At 48.0% G+C, this 14,759-nt stretch overlaps 1 protein-coding gene across 2 annotated transcripts in view; it reads right to left on the reverse strand.

The window, feature by feature from the left end:
• The window catches only part of CLK4 (CDC like kinase 4), a 121,026-nt gene that overhangs the window by 56,301 nt on the left and 49,966 nt on the right, over positions 1 to 14,759 (reverse strand). For both annotated transcript variants that reach the window (XM_033180212.1, XM_033180214.1), the window contains exon 2: positions 13,162 to 13,350. In XM_033180212.1, coding sequence (XP_033036103.1) covers positions 13,162 to 13,173 — 12 coding nt within the window. In that variant the 5' untranslated portion in view covers positions 13,174 to 13,350. The remainder of the gene's footprint in view (positions 1 to 13,161; positions 13,351 to 14,759) is intronic.

Consider the following 14,759-nt stretch of genomic DNA (forward strand, 5'->3'; position numbering starts at 1 on the left):
TGCAGACTTTTTAGTTTGATATAATCCCACTTGTTTATTTTTATTTTTGTTGTCTGTGCTCTTGTTTTCATGTTCAAACAATCATCGCCAAGACCAACGTCAAGGAGCTTTTCCTCTATGTTTTCTTCTAGAAGTTTCACAGTTTCAGGTCTTAGGTTTAAATCCTTCATATATTTTTAGTTGATTTTTGTGTGTGATGTAAGAAAGGAGTTCAGTCTCTTTCTTTTGCCTGTGGGTATCCAATTTTCAACATCATTTATTGAAGAGACCAGCCTTCCCGTTTTGTTTTCTTGGTGCCTTGTTGAAGGTAAGTTGACCGTGTGTATGGGGAATTGGGTTATTCCTGGCTTCTCTACTCGGCTCCGTTGGTCTAGGTGTCCGTTTTTAGGCTAGTACCATACTGTTTTGATTACTACAGCTAAAGTAATAGCTTTCTTCACTGAAAGGAAGCTTAACAGTATTATTCACGAACTGTAAAATTTTCATTTACTAGGGTAGAATCCTTCAAAAATGGCATATGGCAAAGTATAAACTGATGGGTTTCTCACTAACAGAAATTCTGAGCCCAATTTAGGACCATGAACAGATTAATTTCTGTTTATACTAAACAAAGTGTTATATAGAGGATCTCTTCAATCTAATACTGTGTCTTATGTTAAAATACAGCGTTTTAAAAAAAACTACTTAGTTTAGAAACCATTTCAAATTCATACATTTCCTGTACTTCTGTTCTTTCAAAAGATAAACACATACAAACATCTCGCGGTTTCTTTTGAAAGTCCTTCCATGAGAAAGGTGAGCAGGAAGAAACGGACGACAGCTACAAGCCTGTCACACTCTTGTTGGTTTAAGAATCTGGGAACTGTTGGGCGCAGTGGCTCACACCTGTAATCCCAGCACTTTGGGAGGCTGAGGTGGGTGGATCATCTGAGGTCAGGAGCTCAACACCAGCCTGGCCAACATGGTGAAACCCTATCTCTACTAAAAATACAAAACTAGCTGAGTATGGTGGTATGCACCTGCAGTCCCAGCTACTTGGTAGGCTGAGGCAGGAGACTTGCTTGAACCCAGGAGGCAGAGGTTGCAGTGAGCTGAGATAGCACCCCTGCACTCCAGCCTGGGCAACAGAGTGAGACTTTATCTCCGGAAAAAAAAAAAAAAAAAGGAATCTGAGAACTGTAAACCACGCCCTTCCAATAGAGGCCATTTTTGTTGGCTATTTTGGTGCCTAATCACTTGTGTGTCTGCCGGGAAACGTTCGATGAGAGCGGCATGTGGGCGTGGTGTGTGCACCCTCAGTTCTGAGGAAGGCCTGCTCTCTCCTGCACTAACTCAGGGTGCTTTCGCCCACTTTAGAGCAGTGTGAGGTACGGCTTTGTGTTCCAATAACGACACGTTCCAAACTGATTTAGCAGCCAGAACTGTTGGCCGGTGGTCAGCTTAAGTGATATAAGGAAACCAGTAAAACAGAATCCTGATGATTCATACAAAAATTAAAACAGGTCTTAAATCTAAAAAGTACGTGTTACCACCTTGTGGCCATATACCCCTACACTATGGCAAAAATGGAAATCCTGCAGTAGCCACATGTGTGAGAGGGAGACAGCCCTCCGTCCCAGAATAGTAAACAAACGAGCTGCAGAGCCACGGAGCACTGAGGAGTGCTGTGCTCCTCAAACGCGGCCCCACTGAGACATGCCTCCCTCAGCAGACTTTCCTGCAGACGGGCGTACTGACAGATGGATGTTCAGACACATAGACATTCAGAGAGACACACAGATGTTCAGACAAGTGCATCCTGAGATCATGCCATTGCACTCCAGCCTGGGCGACTGAGTGAGACTCCGTCTCAAAAAAATAAAAAATAAACAGACAAGTGCGTCCCGACAGATGGACAGCCATTCTGATAGACAGGTGTTCAGACACATGAATCAGAAATATGCATGTTCAGACACTCAGATGATTAGACACATGGACAGATGTTCCATTCAGAGAGACAGATGTTCTGACAGATGGACAGAAGTTTAGACAGACAGACATTCCAACAGATTGGCATTGTGACACACAAGAAGTTCCAACAGAAGATGTTCATACAGATGTTTGGATGGACTGACATTTAGACAGAAGGACAGAGGTTCATACAGATGGACATTCCAACAGATAGACGTTGAAACAGATGGACAGACATTCGAACTGTCAAATGAGCATTCTGACAGACAGGCATCGTGACACACAGATGGTCAGAGATGAACTTTCCAACTTACGGATATTCCGACAGATTAATGTTCAGAAAGATGTAAATCGATGTTCCCAAAGGAGAGACTTTCAGACAGACAGATATTCCTACAGATGGGTGTTTTCACACACAGAAATTCAGACACACAGATGATTGGATAGATCTTCATATTGATGGACACATTTGCCAACAGATGCTTAAACAGATAGATATTTGGACAGATGGACATTCAGACAGGAGGTCATTTGGGCAGGCCAACAGACATTTAGATCACTTTCAGACAGATGGGCAGACATTCAGACAGATGGACAGACATTCAGACAGATGGACATTTGGACACACAGACTTTTGGACAGGTGGAAAGATTCACACACACAGCCATTGTGGCAGATGGGCATACCGACTGATGGACATTCAGACACGTGAACAGATGTTCTGGCAGGTGGGTGTTTTGGCAGACAGGCATTCTGGGAAGACATTCAAATGGACAGATGGTAGATGGATGGACAGGAGGAAACATTCAGAGAGGTGGATGCTCAAACAGATGTTTGCTCAGTCACAAAGATGTTCAGACACACATATGTTCTCACAGGTGGATATTCTGACAAACAAATTCAGACGTTATTGGAGGATGGAGGAGGTGTTCAGAATGATGGGCATCAGACAGAGTGTCAGAGGGCTGGACATTCAGACACATGGCCAGATGTACAGACAGATATTTGGACAGATGTCCCGATGCCCGGACAGACGGATGGCTGTTCAGACAGAACATTCAGACAAATGAACAGACAGACATTCAGACTGATGTGGACATAGGGACAGACATTCACATAGATGGTTGTTCAGGCAGAGAGGCTGAGTATCTGATAGACAGACTGGATCCATCTGAAGGTCCGCAGGTGGACAGATATTCAGACAAACAGGTGTTTTGGGGGAAGGGCGTGCCAATGTACAGCAGTTCTGACAGATGGACGTTCAAATGCTTGCTCCTGTAGACTGAGGTTCAGACAGATAATATGCATTCTGACAGACAGACATTGTGACAGGACAGTGAGGAAAATGGACATTTGGGCAGACAGGCCATTCCAGCAGATAGGCATGTCTACAGAAGATACCCTGCGTGTCAGATGCTCGTACGTGGGAATGTCTGTCTGACAAGCTGACTTTCTATATGTTCCAGTGTCTGTCTCTCTGTATGTCTATCTGTCTGCAACTCTGTCCATCCGCCTAAACACCTGTCTGTCTGAACATCTGTCTGTCCGTCTGGGCATCCATGCGTCTGAATGTGCATGTGTTGGAATTTCTGTGTGTTGGAATTCCCATCTGTCATAGCATCCATCTGTCTGAATGTGTTTGTACGAGTATCCATCCACGTGTCTGACCATCCTTAAGTCTGAACATCTTCATGCTGGCACACCCATCTGTTGGAATATCAGTTTATCAAAATGTCTGTTCATCTCTCCAAACATTTGTCTATCTGAATGTATGTTCTTCTGTCCTAATGTCCCCCTGCCTGTCTTCCTGAATGTCAGTGGGTCCAAGCATCTGTCTGTCTGAACATCCATCTGTTCACTACAGAGTTTATAAAACTCTTGTGAAAGTGTCCCTGTAGGTTGTTACAGAATCAGAGGACTTCAAGTGAAACAAGGAGACTCGAGAGCAGGTTTGGATATGGGAATAGGAAGAGAATTTGGGGTACTGTTCACCTGGGAACCGAAGGTGGGATCATGACTAGCAATGCTGAGAAAATGCCCCGCACCCAACCCCAGAGCCTGGCATATCAAAGACCAACTCCCCCTATTGTTTCATTGTTATGAGGCCAAGCCTATGCCTGACTGTCGGCTTCTCCAGTGGGCAGCCTGGCGAGGGAGGGAAGCTCTAGGGAGTCCATGTCATCCTCCTGGTCCTGTGTGCATAGAGGGAAGATGCGGCTGGTGCCTAATGAATGCGATCTTCAGGACAGGTGATTTGAGGTTGTCAGATTAACACAAACTGAGACTGATGAATTTCAGGTGGAAAAGGATCTGATCGGCAGAAGACTCGGGAAGGCACTGGATCCAGAATTCAGCCAGGACAGGGAGAGAGGATGACCTGACTGGTGAATCACAGGGAAGCCTTTGATTTTGTTCATTTGTTGTTTGTTTTTGAGACAGAGTCTTGCTGTGTCACCCAGGCTGGAGTGCAGTGGCACGATCTCGGCTTACTGCAACCTCCATCTCCCTGGTTCAAGCAGTTCTCCCACCTCAGCCTCCTGAGTAGCTGGGATTACAGGTGTGCACCACCACGCCCGGCTAATTTTTGTATTTTTAGTAGAGATGGGGTTTCACCATGTTGGGTCAGGATGATCTTGAACTCCTGACCTCGTGATCCACCTGCCTTGGCCTCCCAAAGTGCCAGGATTACAGGCGGGAGCCACCGCACCCATGTGCAGGCAGCCTTTGTGACGATGGTCACTGTGGAGATGATGATGGGTGTACAATGATGGCGGCCGCCAGCTGCTCGTGTTTAATACCTGCCAAAGCTTCTGCTGGGTCTTCCACATGCACCATCACATACATTACTCATGCTGATGTTATACAGTCAGTATTATGATCCCCATTTCAGATAATAAAACTGAACTTTAGAACCAAAATGTCCCTTGTGTGAGTTCACTTGTACATTAAATGTCAAAATTGAAAATAAAAGCCGTTTCCAACTACAGAATTCATCCATTCACCCCTTCATTACTTACATCATAATTATTACGTACTAGCAGGCCAGGCGTTGTGCTCAGTGCTAGGGAAAATGCAGTGAGGGAAAAAAGGCATAATTCCTGCTTCCGTGGACTTTTTTCTCCCGGGGGCATGGAGGCAAACATGAATAAAATACATATCTAGTCAAAACCTGGTGCTAAGGGTGAGAAAGAGAATAGGATGGTGGGTGTTGAGTATCTGGCCCAGGGCACCTGATCAGGCCCTTTAGGAGGCTTCTCGGAAGAAGCCGCATTGAAAATGAGGAGAGTGTGGGTTATGGGAAGAAGGATGGGTTGGGATGGAGCATTCCAGGCAGAGGCAAGGACACGCTGCTGTCTGAGCAACTGGAAGAAGACACCTGAGGCTGGGACAAAGAGGGAGAAGAGAAAAAGTATAGGGTGAGGCTGGACAGGCCAGTTTATTTTGGATCCTCTGGGCATCTTAGGGCCCGGGACTTTTCTTCTAACAGCAAAGGGCAGCCATTGGCTGGACTGGCGAGGCCCTTCATTTTTCAGAGCCCCAGCCTTCTTATTTGTAAATTGGGACACCTGAGGCCTCCTTCGCAGGCTTCCCACGAGTATTTGGTGAGAGAGTTAACCTAAAAGCTCAGCACAGTGGCTGTAATGGATTGATTTCTGCAACTTTACATAGAGACTGAGATGTTTAAAGAAGAGAAATCCAAAATAATCAAATCATATTTCTGTAAATAAAGATAAAAAGAAATAGATGTCTTTGGTTGAAGGGACGAGTTACAGGCAGACTAGGATTCAAGGGCACAAGCCCACAGAAGTGGGGTGTAGGCCCAGAGGAGGAGACAGGGAATAGCAGGCATTAGGAAGAGCTGAGCAGATACTCGGTGTAAGTTGGGCTGCTTTAGCTACGGTCCAAACGCTATTTCTTTTTCCTTTGTTTTTTTGAGACAGAATCTTACTCTGTTGCTCAGGCTGGAGTGCAGTGGCAATCTTGGCTCACTGCAACCTCCACCTCCTGGGTGGGTGGAGAATTAAGCAATTCTCCTGCCTCAGCCTCCCGAGTAGCTGGGATTACAGGCACCCGCCACCACACCCAGGTAATTTTTGTATTATTAATAGAGATGGGGTTTCCCCAAGTTGGCCAGGCTGGTCTCAAACTTCTGACCTCAGGTGATCTGCCTGCCTCGGCCCCCCACAGTGCTGGGATTACAGGTGTGAGGCCCTGGGCCCAGACTCCAGATACTATTTCTGAACGCACCCCTGTTGTCCTTTCCAGGTTTGGGGAAGTATGAGAAGTGTCCGGCACTGCAGGCCAAGGGATTGCCATCACCCCATGGCCACTGCCTTCCTGGACTGAAAACCCTCGGGAAGATCTAGCCTGTGCAGCTCTGTCCTTCTCTCTCCTCATAGCCCTGGTTCTGAGGGTCTTTGTGAAGCATTGAGACACTCCCATTGTCAAAGCCCACAGCTGGTCTCTCAGCTATTAGATCAGTGCCATTGCTTTTAATGGCAAGACTGCAACGACTCACACCAACCTAAATACATTCTCCTCACCTCATTCCCTTTGTGTCTTCTGCTCCCTGCTCTTCACTGGCGGTCCTGTTACCTGAAAGGGGTCCCAATCCAGACCCTAAGAGAGGGTTCTTAGATCTCACACAAGAAAGAATTTGAGGTGAATCCATATGGTAAAGTGAAAGCAAGGTTATTAAGAAAGTAAAGGAATTAGGCCAGGAGCAGTGGCTCACGCCTGTAATCCCAGCACTTTGGGAGGCCGAGACGGGCGGATCACGAGGTCAGGAGATCGAGACCATCCTGGCTAACACGGTGAAACCCCGTCTCTACTAAAAATACAAAAAATTAGCAGGGCGAGGTGGCAGTCGCCTGTAGTCCCAGCTACTCGGGAGGCTGAGGCAGGAGAATGGCGTGGACCTGGGAGGCGGAGCTTGCAGTGAGCTGAGATCGCGCCACTGCACTCCAGCCTGGGTGACAGAGCAAGACTCTGTCTCAAAAAAAAAAAAAAAAGAGAAAGGAATTAAAAGAATGGCTACTGTAACAGGCAGGGCAGCCCCGAGGGCTGTTGGTTGCCTATTTTTATGGTTATTTCTGGATTTTACGCTAATCACGGGGTGCATTATTCATGCCTCCCCTTTTTAGAGGATATAGGGTATACGGTAACTTCCTGATGTTGCCATGGCATTTGTAGACCATCATGACGCTGGTGGGAGTGTAGCAACGAGGACGCCCAGAGGTCACTCTTGTCGCCATTGGTGGGTTTTAGTGGCTTCTTTACTGCAGCCTGTTTTATCAACAAGGTCTTTCTGACCTGTATCTTGTGCCGACCTCCTATCTCATCCTGTGACTTAGAACGCCTAACCGTCTGGGAATGCAGCCCAGTAGTCCTCAGCCTTATTTTACCCAGCCCCTATTCAACATGGAGTTGCTCTGGCTCAGATGCCTCTGACAGTCCTACCACAGCAACCTGCCTCTCCAGACCATCCATCCTTGGAATCGTATTCCCGGGAGCTGTTTCCACTATGCCAGAAGATGATCACTGTGGTTCCGGCCTGTAAAACCGTAAGGCCAGGGAGGAGCATCGGGCAGCTCACAGCACCCCAGGCTTCTAACTCCTGCATTTTCACCTGCTCCCTGGTCCATGTGATGCTCTATGCGGGTGGTTAGTGAACTCTCCTCTCTTCCCAGATGCAGGCCCTTATCTGAGCCTGGACACATCAGCCTGGAGTGCAGTGAGTGGCCAGTCACTGCCTCCCACTGTGTCCCGGGCTGCTTCCTAGTTGTCGCTTTTCTGTCGCTTTTGCAGCTGGAAACCTCTCTGATACCTTCTCTGAGGCCAGATTCCTCATGTTCTACATGCCTGTGGTCCCACAGTGTCCAGGCATCCTTTCTGCTCACCAACCTGTGCACCAGGGGCAAGGCCATGGGGGTCTCCACATTGGCCTCCAGCCTGGGGTTGCTGGGATGCGTATTTGATCCTAAATGCTACAAAACCCTACTGAGATCAGACCAAAATTTGGTTATAGATAAGGAAGGTTTGAGGAACAGCATATTTTCGGGAGCTTTGACTATGTTTGCACAAATCGTGAGCATCTTGGAGAAAAAAGGAGCATTGCTATACTTGTACATCCTGTTTCTATTTAAGATGTATCTATATTCTCTCAGGATGAGAGAATTCTCCTGTCATAACCATCCAGGGCACCCCAATGCTCATGTGACTCACCTCAGAACAAAAACATTTGAGACTTGTTGGTGTGCCAAGTATCAGGCCATGGACAGTCTTCTCTTTTCTTTGCCTCGTTCTTTTGTGGGAGCTGCTTATTTCCCTCCGCATCTTTAGATAGCAGTCTGGTTGCCTAGAGTCCGGAAACACATTTCTCTAATTCCTTCTGCTTGTTGTCTCTAGAGCCCACTAGAGAATACGCTGTTAATACCTGAGCCATGTATTCCTTTGGCGCTTCAATACTTTTCTTTTCTTCTTTCTTTTTTTTTTTTGAGACAGTCTTGCTCTGTTGCCCAGGCTGGAGTGCAGCGGTGCAATCTCAGCTCACTGCGACCTCTGCCTCCTGAGTTCAAACAATTATCCTGCCTCAACCTTTCAAGTAGCTGGGATTACAGGCGCACACCACCATGCCCAGCTAATATTTTTTTTTTTTTTTTTTTTTTTGAGGCGGAGTCTCGCTCTGTCGCCCAGGCTGGAGTGCAGTGGCCAGATCTCAGCTCACTGCAAGCTCCGCCTCCCGGGTTTACGCCATTCTCCTGCCTCAGCCTCCCGAGTAGCTGGGACTACAGGCGCCCACAACGTCGCCCGGCTAGTTTTTGTATTTTTAGTAGAGACGGGGTTTCACCGTGTTCGCCAGGATGGTCTTGATCTCCTGACCTCGTGATCCGCCCGTCTAGGCCTCCCAAAGTGCTGGGATTATTTTTGTATTTTTAGTAGAGACGAGGTTTCACCATGTTGGTCAGGCTAGTCTCAAACTCCTGACCTCATGATCCACCTGCCCCAGCCTCCCAAAGTGCTGGGATTACAGGGGTGAGCCCCTGCACCCTGCCGAGCTTCAGTACTTTTCACTGTGCATTGAACTTCATAGACTCTTTTCTGCACCCCTTCACCTCCTGTCATCAGCCTGGAAACAGCACACTGTTAGGATGACCAACCATCCCAGCTTGCATGGGACAGAGGGTTTCCCAGGACACAGATCTTTCAGTGCTGAAGATGGAACTGTCCCAGGCAAACCAGGATGGCTGGTCACCCTGACAGTGACGTGGATTCAGGCCACGCTTTGAAGCTGGGCAGATGGTGGTGTCAACACACGCGTTCTTTGATTTACTTTAGTCCATGTCCTTGGACATTTCACAAAACACTTCGGGACCTTGTTTTGTCTCATTTGCCAAATGGAGGTAACAATAGTCAACATGTAGCACTGTTCCAAAGATGAAATGGGCTCATGCGTGTCAAAATACATCCCTTGATATTTGATGAGCGTTGATTATCTTTGCCTGGTGTCATCTAAATGGGCATGATGAGGTTGAAGTCTTAGGATGCAGACTGATAGTAGACAGAATTGAAAATATATTATCCCAATAACCATTTCTCCCTTTTTTTTTTTCTTGAGACAGTCTCATTCTGTCACCGAGGCGGCAGTGCAGTGGTGCAATCTTGGCTGACCACAGCCTTGACCTCCTGGGCTCAAGCCATCTTCCCACCACAGCCTCTGTAGTAGCTGGGACTACAGGCACATAACACTGCACCTGGCTAATTTTTGTATATTTTTGTAGAGACTTAGTCTCCCCATGTTGCCCAGACTGGCCTCAAACTTCTGGGCTCAAGGGATCTACCCACCTCACTTCCCAAAGTGCTAGGATTACAGGCATGAGCCACCGCACCCGGCCTCATTCCTCGCATTTGTGAAATGCTTTATTCTTTACTGTGACCTCTGACCGCGTTAGCCTGTGCCTGCTCGTGTGGGAGTCAGCCTCAGCTGATGGTGGCCACTCAACAGGGAAAGAGGGGCCTGGATAGGGCTGGATGAGGCTGGAGATAAGCGGGTCACTCAGATGCCACAGGGGTTAAGCTGAGGGGCTGAGAGGCCGAGGAGTTCAGCTTTGCTGGGAGCGGCCCAGGTGCCCCAGGCAGTCCTGACTGTTCTTGAGCAGAACGCTGAGCACAGGAGCCAGAAAGGCCCTGGCGCCTAGAAGCCTCCCACAGCTGCCACTCAAGTCTGCAGCTCCATTCAAGGTCCTCTTCTTGGCCCCAGACCTGGTCCCCATGTTCCCTTTACCTGTTGCAGTCACTGGGCAGTCCACTTGTCCTCCCCAGCGTCTACACCACGCACTCTCCCCAGTCCTGACTTTGAGGTCCTCCACCACTTGTCCTCCCCAGTGTCTGCCCCACGCACTCTCCCCAGTCCTGACTTCGAGGTTCTCCACCACTTTTCCTTCCCAGCGTCTACCCCACGCACTCTCCCCAGGCCTAACTTCGAGGTCCTCCACCATCACTAGCCCTTCTTCATTTCTAAATTCAAAGATGACTTCTCAGCCCTTTTAGGTTTCAGGCTGATCCTACTGATCATTTTAGATAGCAGCTGAGTGATGGCCATGATCACTGACATGAGGAAGTTCAAGCACCTCCAGGGCTCCTTCCACGATGACTCCTGACCCCATAGAATGAGAGCGAGAAGCCCTCATTGGGCACCCCTCTTGACTGTCATCCCTACTCACCATCCGTGTGACTCCACTGTGGGAACACACAGGATGGCCTCACCTTCTGAGATCCAGACACAATATACGGAGAACAATATTAACAGCGATAGTCACTGTTTGCTTTTATATGCTAGACACTAGATAGAAACTTTCCAAGGCCGAGCACGGTGGCTCATGCCTGTCATCCCAGCAATTTGGGAGGTTGAGGCAGGCGGATCATGAGGTCAGAAGATCAAGACCATCCTGGCCAACATGGTGAAACCCCGTCTCTACTAAAATACAAAAATTAGCCAGACATGATGGCGTGTGCCTGTAATCCCAGCTACTTGGGAGGCTGAGGCCAGGGAATCACTTGAACTCAGGAGGCGGAGATTGCAGTGAGCCTAAATCGTGCCACTGCACTCCAACCTGGTGACACAGCAAGACTCCATTAAAAAAAAAAAAAAAACCTTCACAAGACACTAGCTAGGAGGAGGGACCCGTGGCTGAACTCACATCTGGGCTACATATCACTTGAAAGCCAAAACTCAAGAGACAAAAGCTCCCGTCAGAGAAAGTTAGTGCGACTGGTAAGTGGGCGATCCAAGAGGAGGCAGTGACATGTGTTCAAAGACACCCTCTTGGAGTTGTGTCCCTAGATCAGTGGTTTTTAAGGGAAGTTAGGGGAAGCACAAATGATGATCAAAGCATTCTTTGCAACAGCAGCTACGTGCGCAGCCCCAGGCAGGCAGTTCATCACTGCTGTCTCAGTGAGCGCATCGTGACCTTTTGCAGGTGCAGCCAGACTCTTCTTATCTGGTGGTCGAAAACTGCCAGGCAGCCTGCTCCCGGGATTGTTAGTGCATTTCTCTCCATCTATGCCCAAGGTCCTGTTTTCTTGAGGCTGTTTTAGTGAATAAGTCTACCAGTTTCAGCAAAGCCGTAATTACACTCAAGCAGGAAAAATTCTTCTTTAACATGGAATCAGTGCTGATACAGGCCCACTGCCTGAATGAGGAAAGCTGGGCCTCAGGGGACAAAGTGCCATGTTCCAGGTCCCACTGGGACCAAGGAGCTGCAGACACAGTGATGCTCATGCCACGAGGACCTGCCACGTGGGGATGTGGCCACATACATCACAGGAGGCTAAAGGCAGTGAGCAATTCAAGCCCCAGAAAGAAAGCTGGCACATGCCAGCAATGCAGAGACTTGTAGCAGCTCAGGCACAGGTTAGGAAACTCCAGATGGACTTGCAGGTGCTGGTTTGAGGAGGGAGTTAGAATTCACCCTGCGTGAATGTCCCCCATTGCCGAGAGGAAGCTGGTGGAAGGAGCTGCAGGGACAGTGATAAGCTGCATTGCCACATTCAACCTGCTCTGGGAAGAGGGAGAGACAGCAACGATTGCTCCAACAGGCCACCCAACCGCTCTGCCTGTCTCCCACCAGTTCTCCCACTGCAGTCAGAGCGATCTTTCAAAAAATCAGCCTTCAGAAGGAAAGAGATTCTGATGCATGCTACAACATGGAGGAACTTTGAGGACATGATGCCAAGTGAAGTAAACCAGTCACAAAAGGACAAATACTGTGTGATTCCACTTACATGAGATGCCTAGAGCATTCTAACTTAGAGCATTCTATAGAAAGTAGAACGGTAGTTGCCAGGGGCTGGGGGTAGGGGTAGCAGGGAGTTGTTTAATAAGTACGGAGTTGCAGTTTTACAAGAAGAAAATGTTCTGGAGATGGATGGTGCTGACGGTTGTGCAACAGTGTGAATATATTTACGGCTGTACTGCCTGTACAGTGCAGGCAGTGCACTGTACTGAGAAATGGTGAAGATGATAAAGCTTGTATTCTGCATTTTTTACCACAATACAGACTAATAATAATCATAATAAAATATCACACGCCTAATCCCTCCAGAGGCTCCTTCTCATGCCTAGGAAATCTAAAACTTCTTGCCATGTGTGTTTGTTTCCAAGAGCTGCTGTCATCAAGTTCCACAAACCGTGTGGCTTAAACAACAGATATGTATTGTCTCATGGTTCTGGAGGCTGGAAGTCTGAGATCAAGGGGATGGCAGGGCCGGTTCCTTCTGAGGCTGAGAGAGGGGATCTGCTCCACGCCTCCTGCCTGGCTTCTAGTGGTTTGCTGACAAGCTTTGGCATTCCTCAGCTTCTAGAGGCATCACCCCGATCTCCACCCTCATCTTCACGTGGTATTCTCCCTATCTCCAAATTTCACCTTTTTCTGAGGACACGAGTCATAGTGGATGAGGGGCCAATCCTAATGGCCTCATTTTTGTTTGTTTGTTTTGTAATAGTCTTCTTTTAATCTTATTACCCCTGTAAAGATCGTATCTCCAAATTAGATCCCATTCTGAGGTATTGAGGGTTAGGACTTTGACATATGGATTTTGGGAAGATACAATTCAACACATAACACCGTGGCTCTGCAAAACGTGAACTCTGACAGCCCGTGGCCTCATTTCTTAGTGTTCTCCCCGCCACTGCAAGACAGCCACACTTACCTCCTTGCTCATCCCCCAGTGCACCAAGCACTGCCGTCTTCTGGCCTTTGGGAATGTAACTCCTGCAGCAACAGGTGTGCCCTTGTCTCACAGAGTCCACAGCAACGTAAGAAACATGTAGAGCATCACCCAACATGAAAACGCCTCTTTCCTCTCACTTCTGCTCTCAACTGGGCTGTTCCTGGGGAGCTGCATAAAGGGTAGGGATTTGTCAAATTCTAATTCCACTAGTTTATTCACTTGTTAAACAGTTTCCTCTTTTTCATTCACTGATTCACTCTTCCAACAAATATTTGCTGACTATCTACTTTATTCCACGCAGCCTGCAGGTGCCTGGGACTCACTGGTGATTGACACAAATGTCTCTTCTTCTTCTAGCTTATATCCTAGCAAGAGAGACCCAATACAGACAGTGCAAATAAATCGTGAACAAAATGCATGATGCCAAAAGGTGATAAGGGCTTAAATAGAGAAGAGGAGGAGTGACAAACGGGGTCTATGAATATGACGGGCAGGTTCAGTGACAGCATGAAAATGAGGGGTCAGAGAAGGTCTGTGGGAAGGCAAGAGCTGAGCAATAATTGAAGACATGGAGCCAGCCACAGAGCCAGCCATGACACCGTCCGGAGGACACACATTCCAGGTTGAAGGAATTGTTAGAGCGAAGGCTTTGGTGAGGAACTTTCCCTGGTATGTTGGAGCTGCAGCCCGCGAGGTCAAAGTGGACAAAGGGGAGAGTGGTCCAGGAGCAATTCAAAGGCAACTGGGAGCAAATTCACGTTAGGGCTTTGGTTTCTCCTTGATTTAGGGGACAGACTGCAGAGCTCTGAGCATGTCATGGAATAGACTAAGGGACAAAGGTAGACACAGGAAAACCCACCAGGAGACTGTTACAGAGGGTCAGGGAGAAATGACATGAGTTAAACCAGATGGGGAGCGGTGGATGTGGTGAGAAGAGAAGTATCTGGAAGGTCCTGCCGTCATTGTTTCACAGACCGGATGCTTGTGGGAATATCAGAGGGCACGAGTGTTCGCAGCCTGAGCAACTGAAAAGGCAGATTTGCCTTCAGCTGGGACAGGAAAGGCTGTGACCAAGAAAAGTAGGTCTGCTGGGGAAGACCCTCGGTTCTGCTCTGGACTGGACTGAGATTGAGATGTCTAGACGTCAAAGTAGAGGAGTCACAGGAATTTCTTTTTTTTCAACACCATATTGGAGGTCACAGCAAGAATTTCTGAGCTGAGTTGACAGAGACTTGACATAATGGTCAGCAGTAAGAACAACAGCAATGACAGTAATAATAGCAATAACAACAGCCCCAGTCTGCTGTCTGGAGTGGACAGATCACAGAGCTCTCAGGATGACATGTTCCACCATCCCCAGTGTACACAGGAGTGCTCGGAGGCACAGGGAGGGAAGAGCTGGCTCTAGCTCACCCAAAAAGCTAGGGCAGACTTGGGGCTAGAGTCCAGTTCTTCTGATCCCATATCCATCTCCTGCTTTTTTCTGACACATAAGATGTTCTTTGATCCAACAGAACAGCCCCCTTTCCCTGAACAGATGCTGTATCTTCCCACTCTGCCAGGAATATCTGCCTCGC

The sequence above is a fragment of the Trachypithecus francoisi genome, unplaced genomic scaffold (assembly GCF_009764315.1).
Source record: "Trachypithecus francoisi isolate TF-2019V2 unplaced genomic scaffold, Tfra_2.0 Lachesis_group2, whole genome shotgun sequence".
Classification (NCBI taxonomy): Eukaryota; Metazoa; Chordata; class Mammalia; order Primates; family Cercopithecidae; genus Trachypithecus; species Trachypithecus francoisi.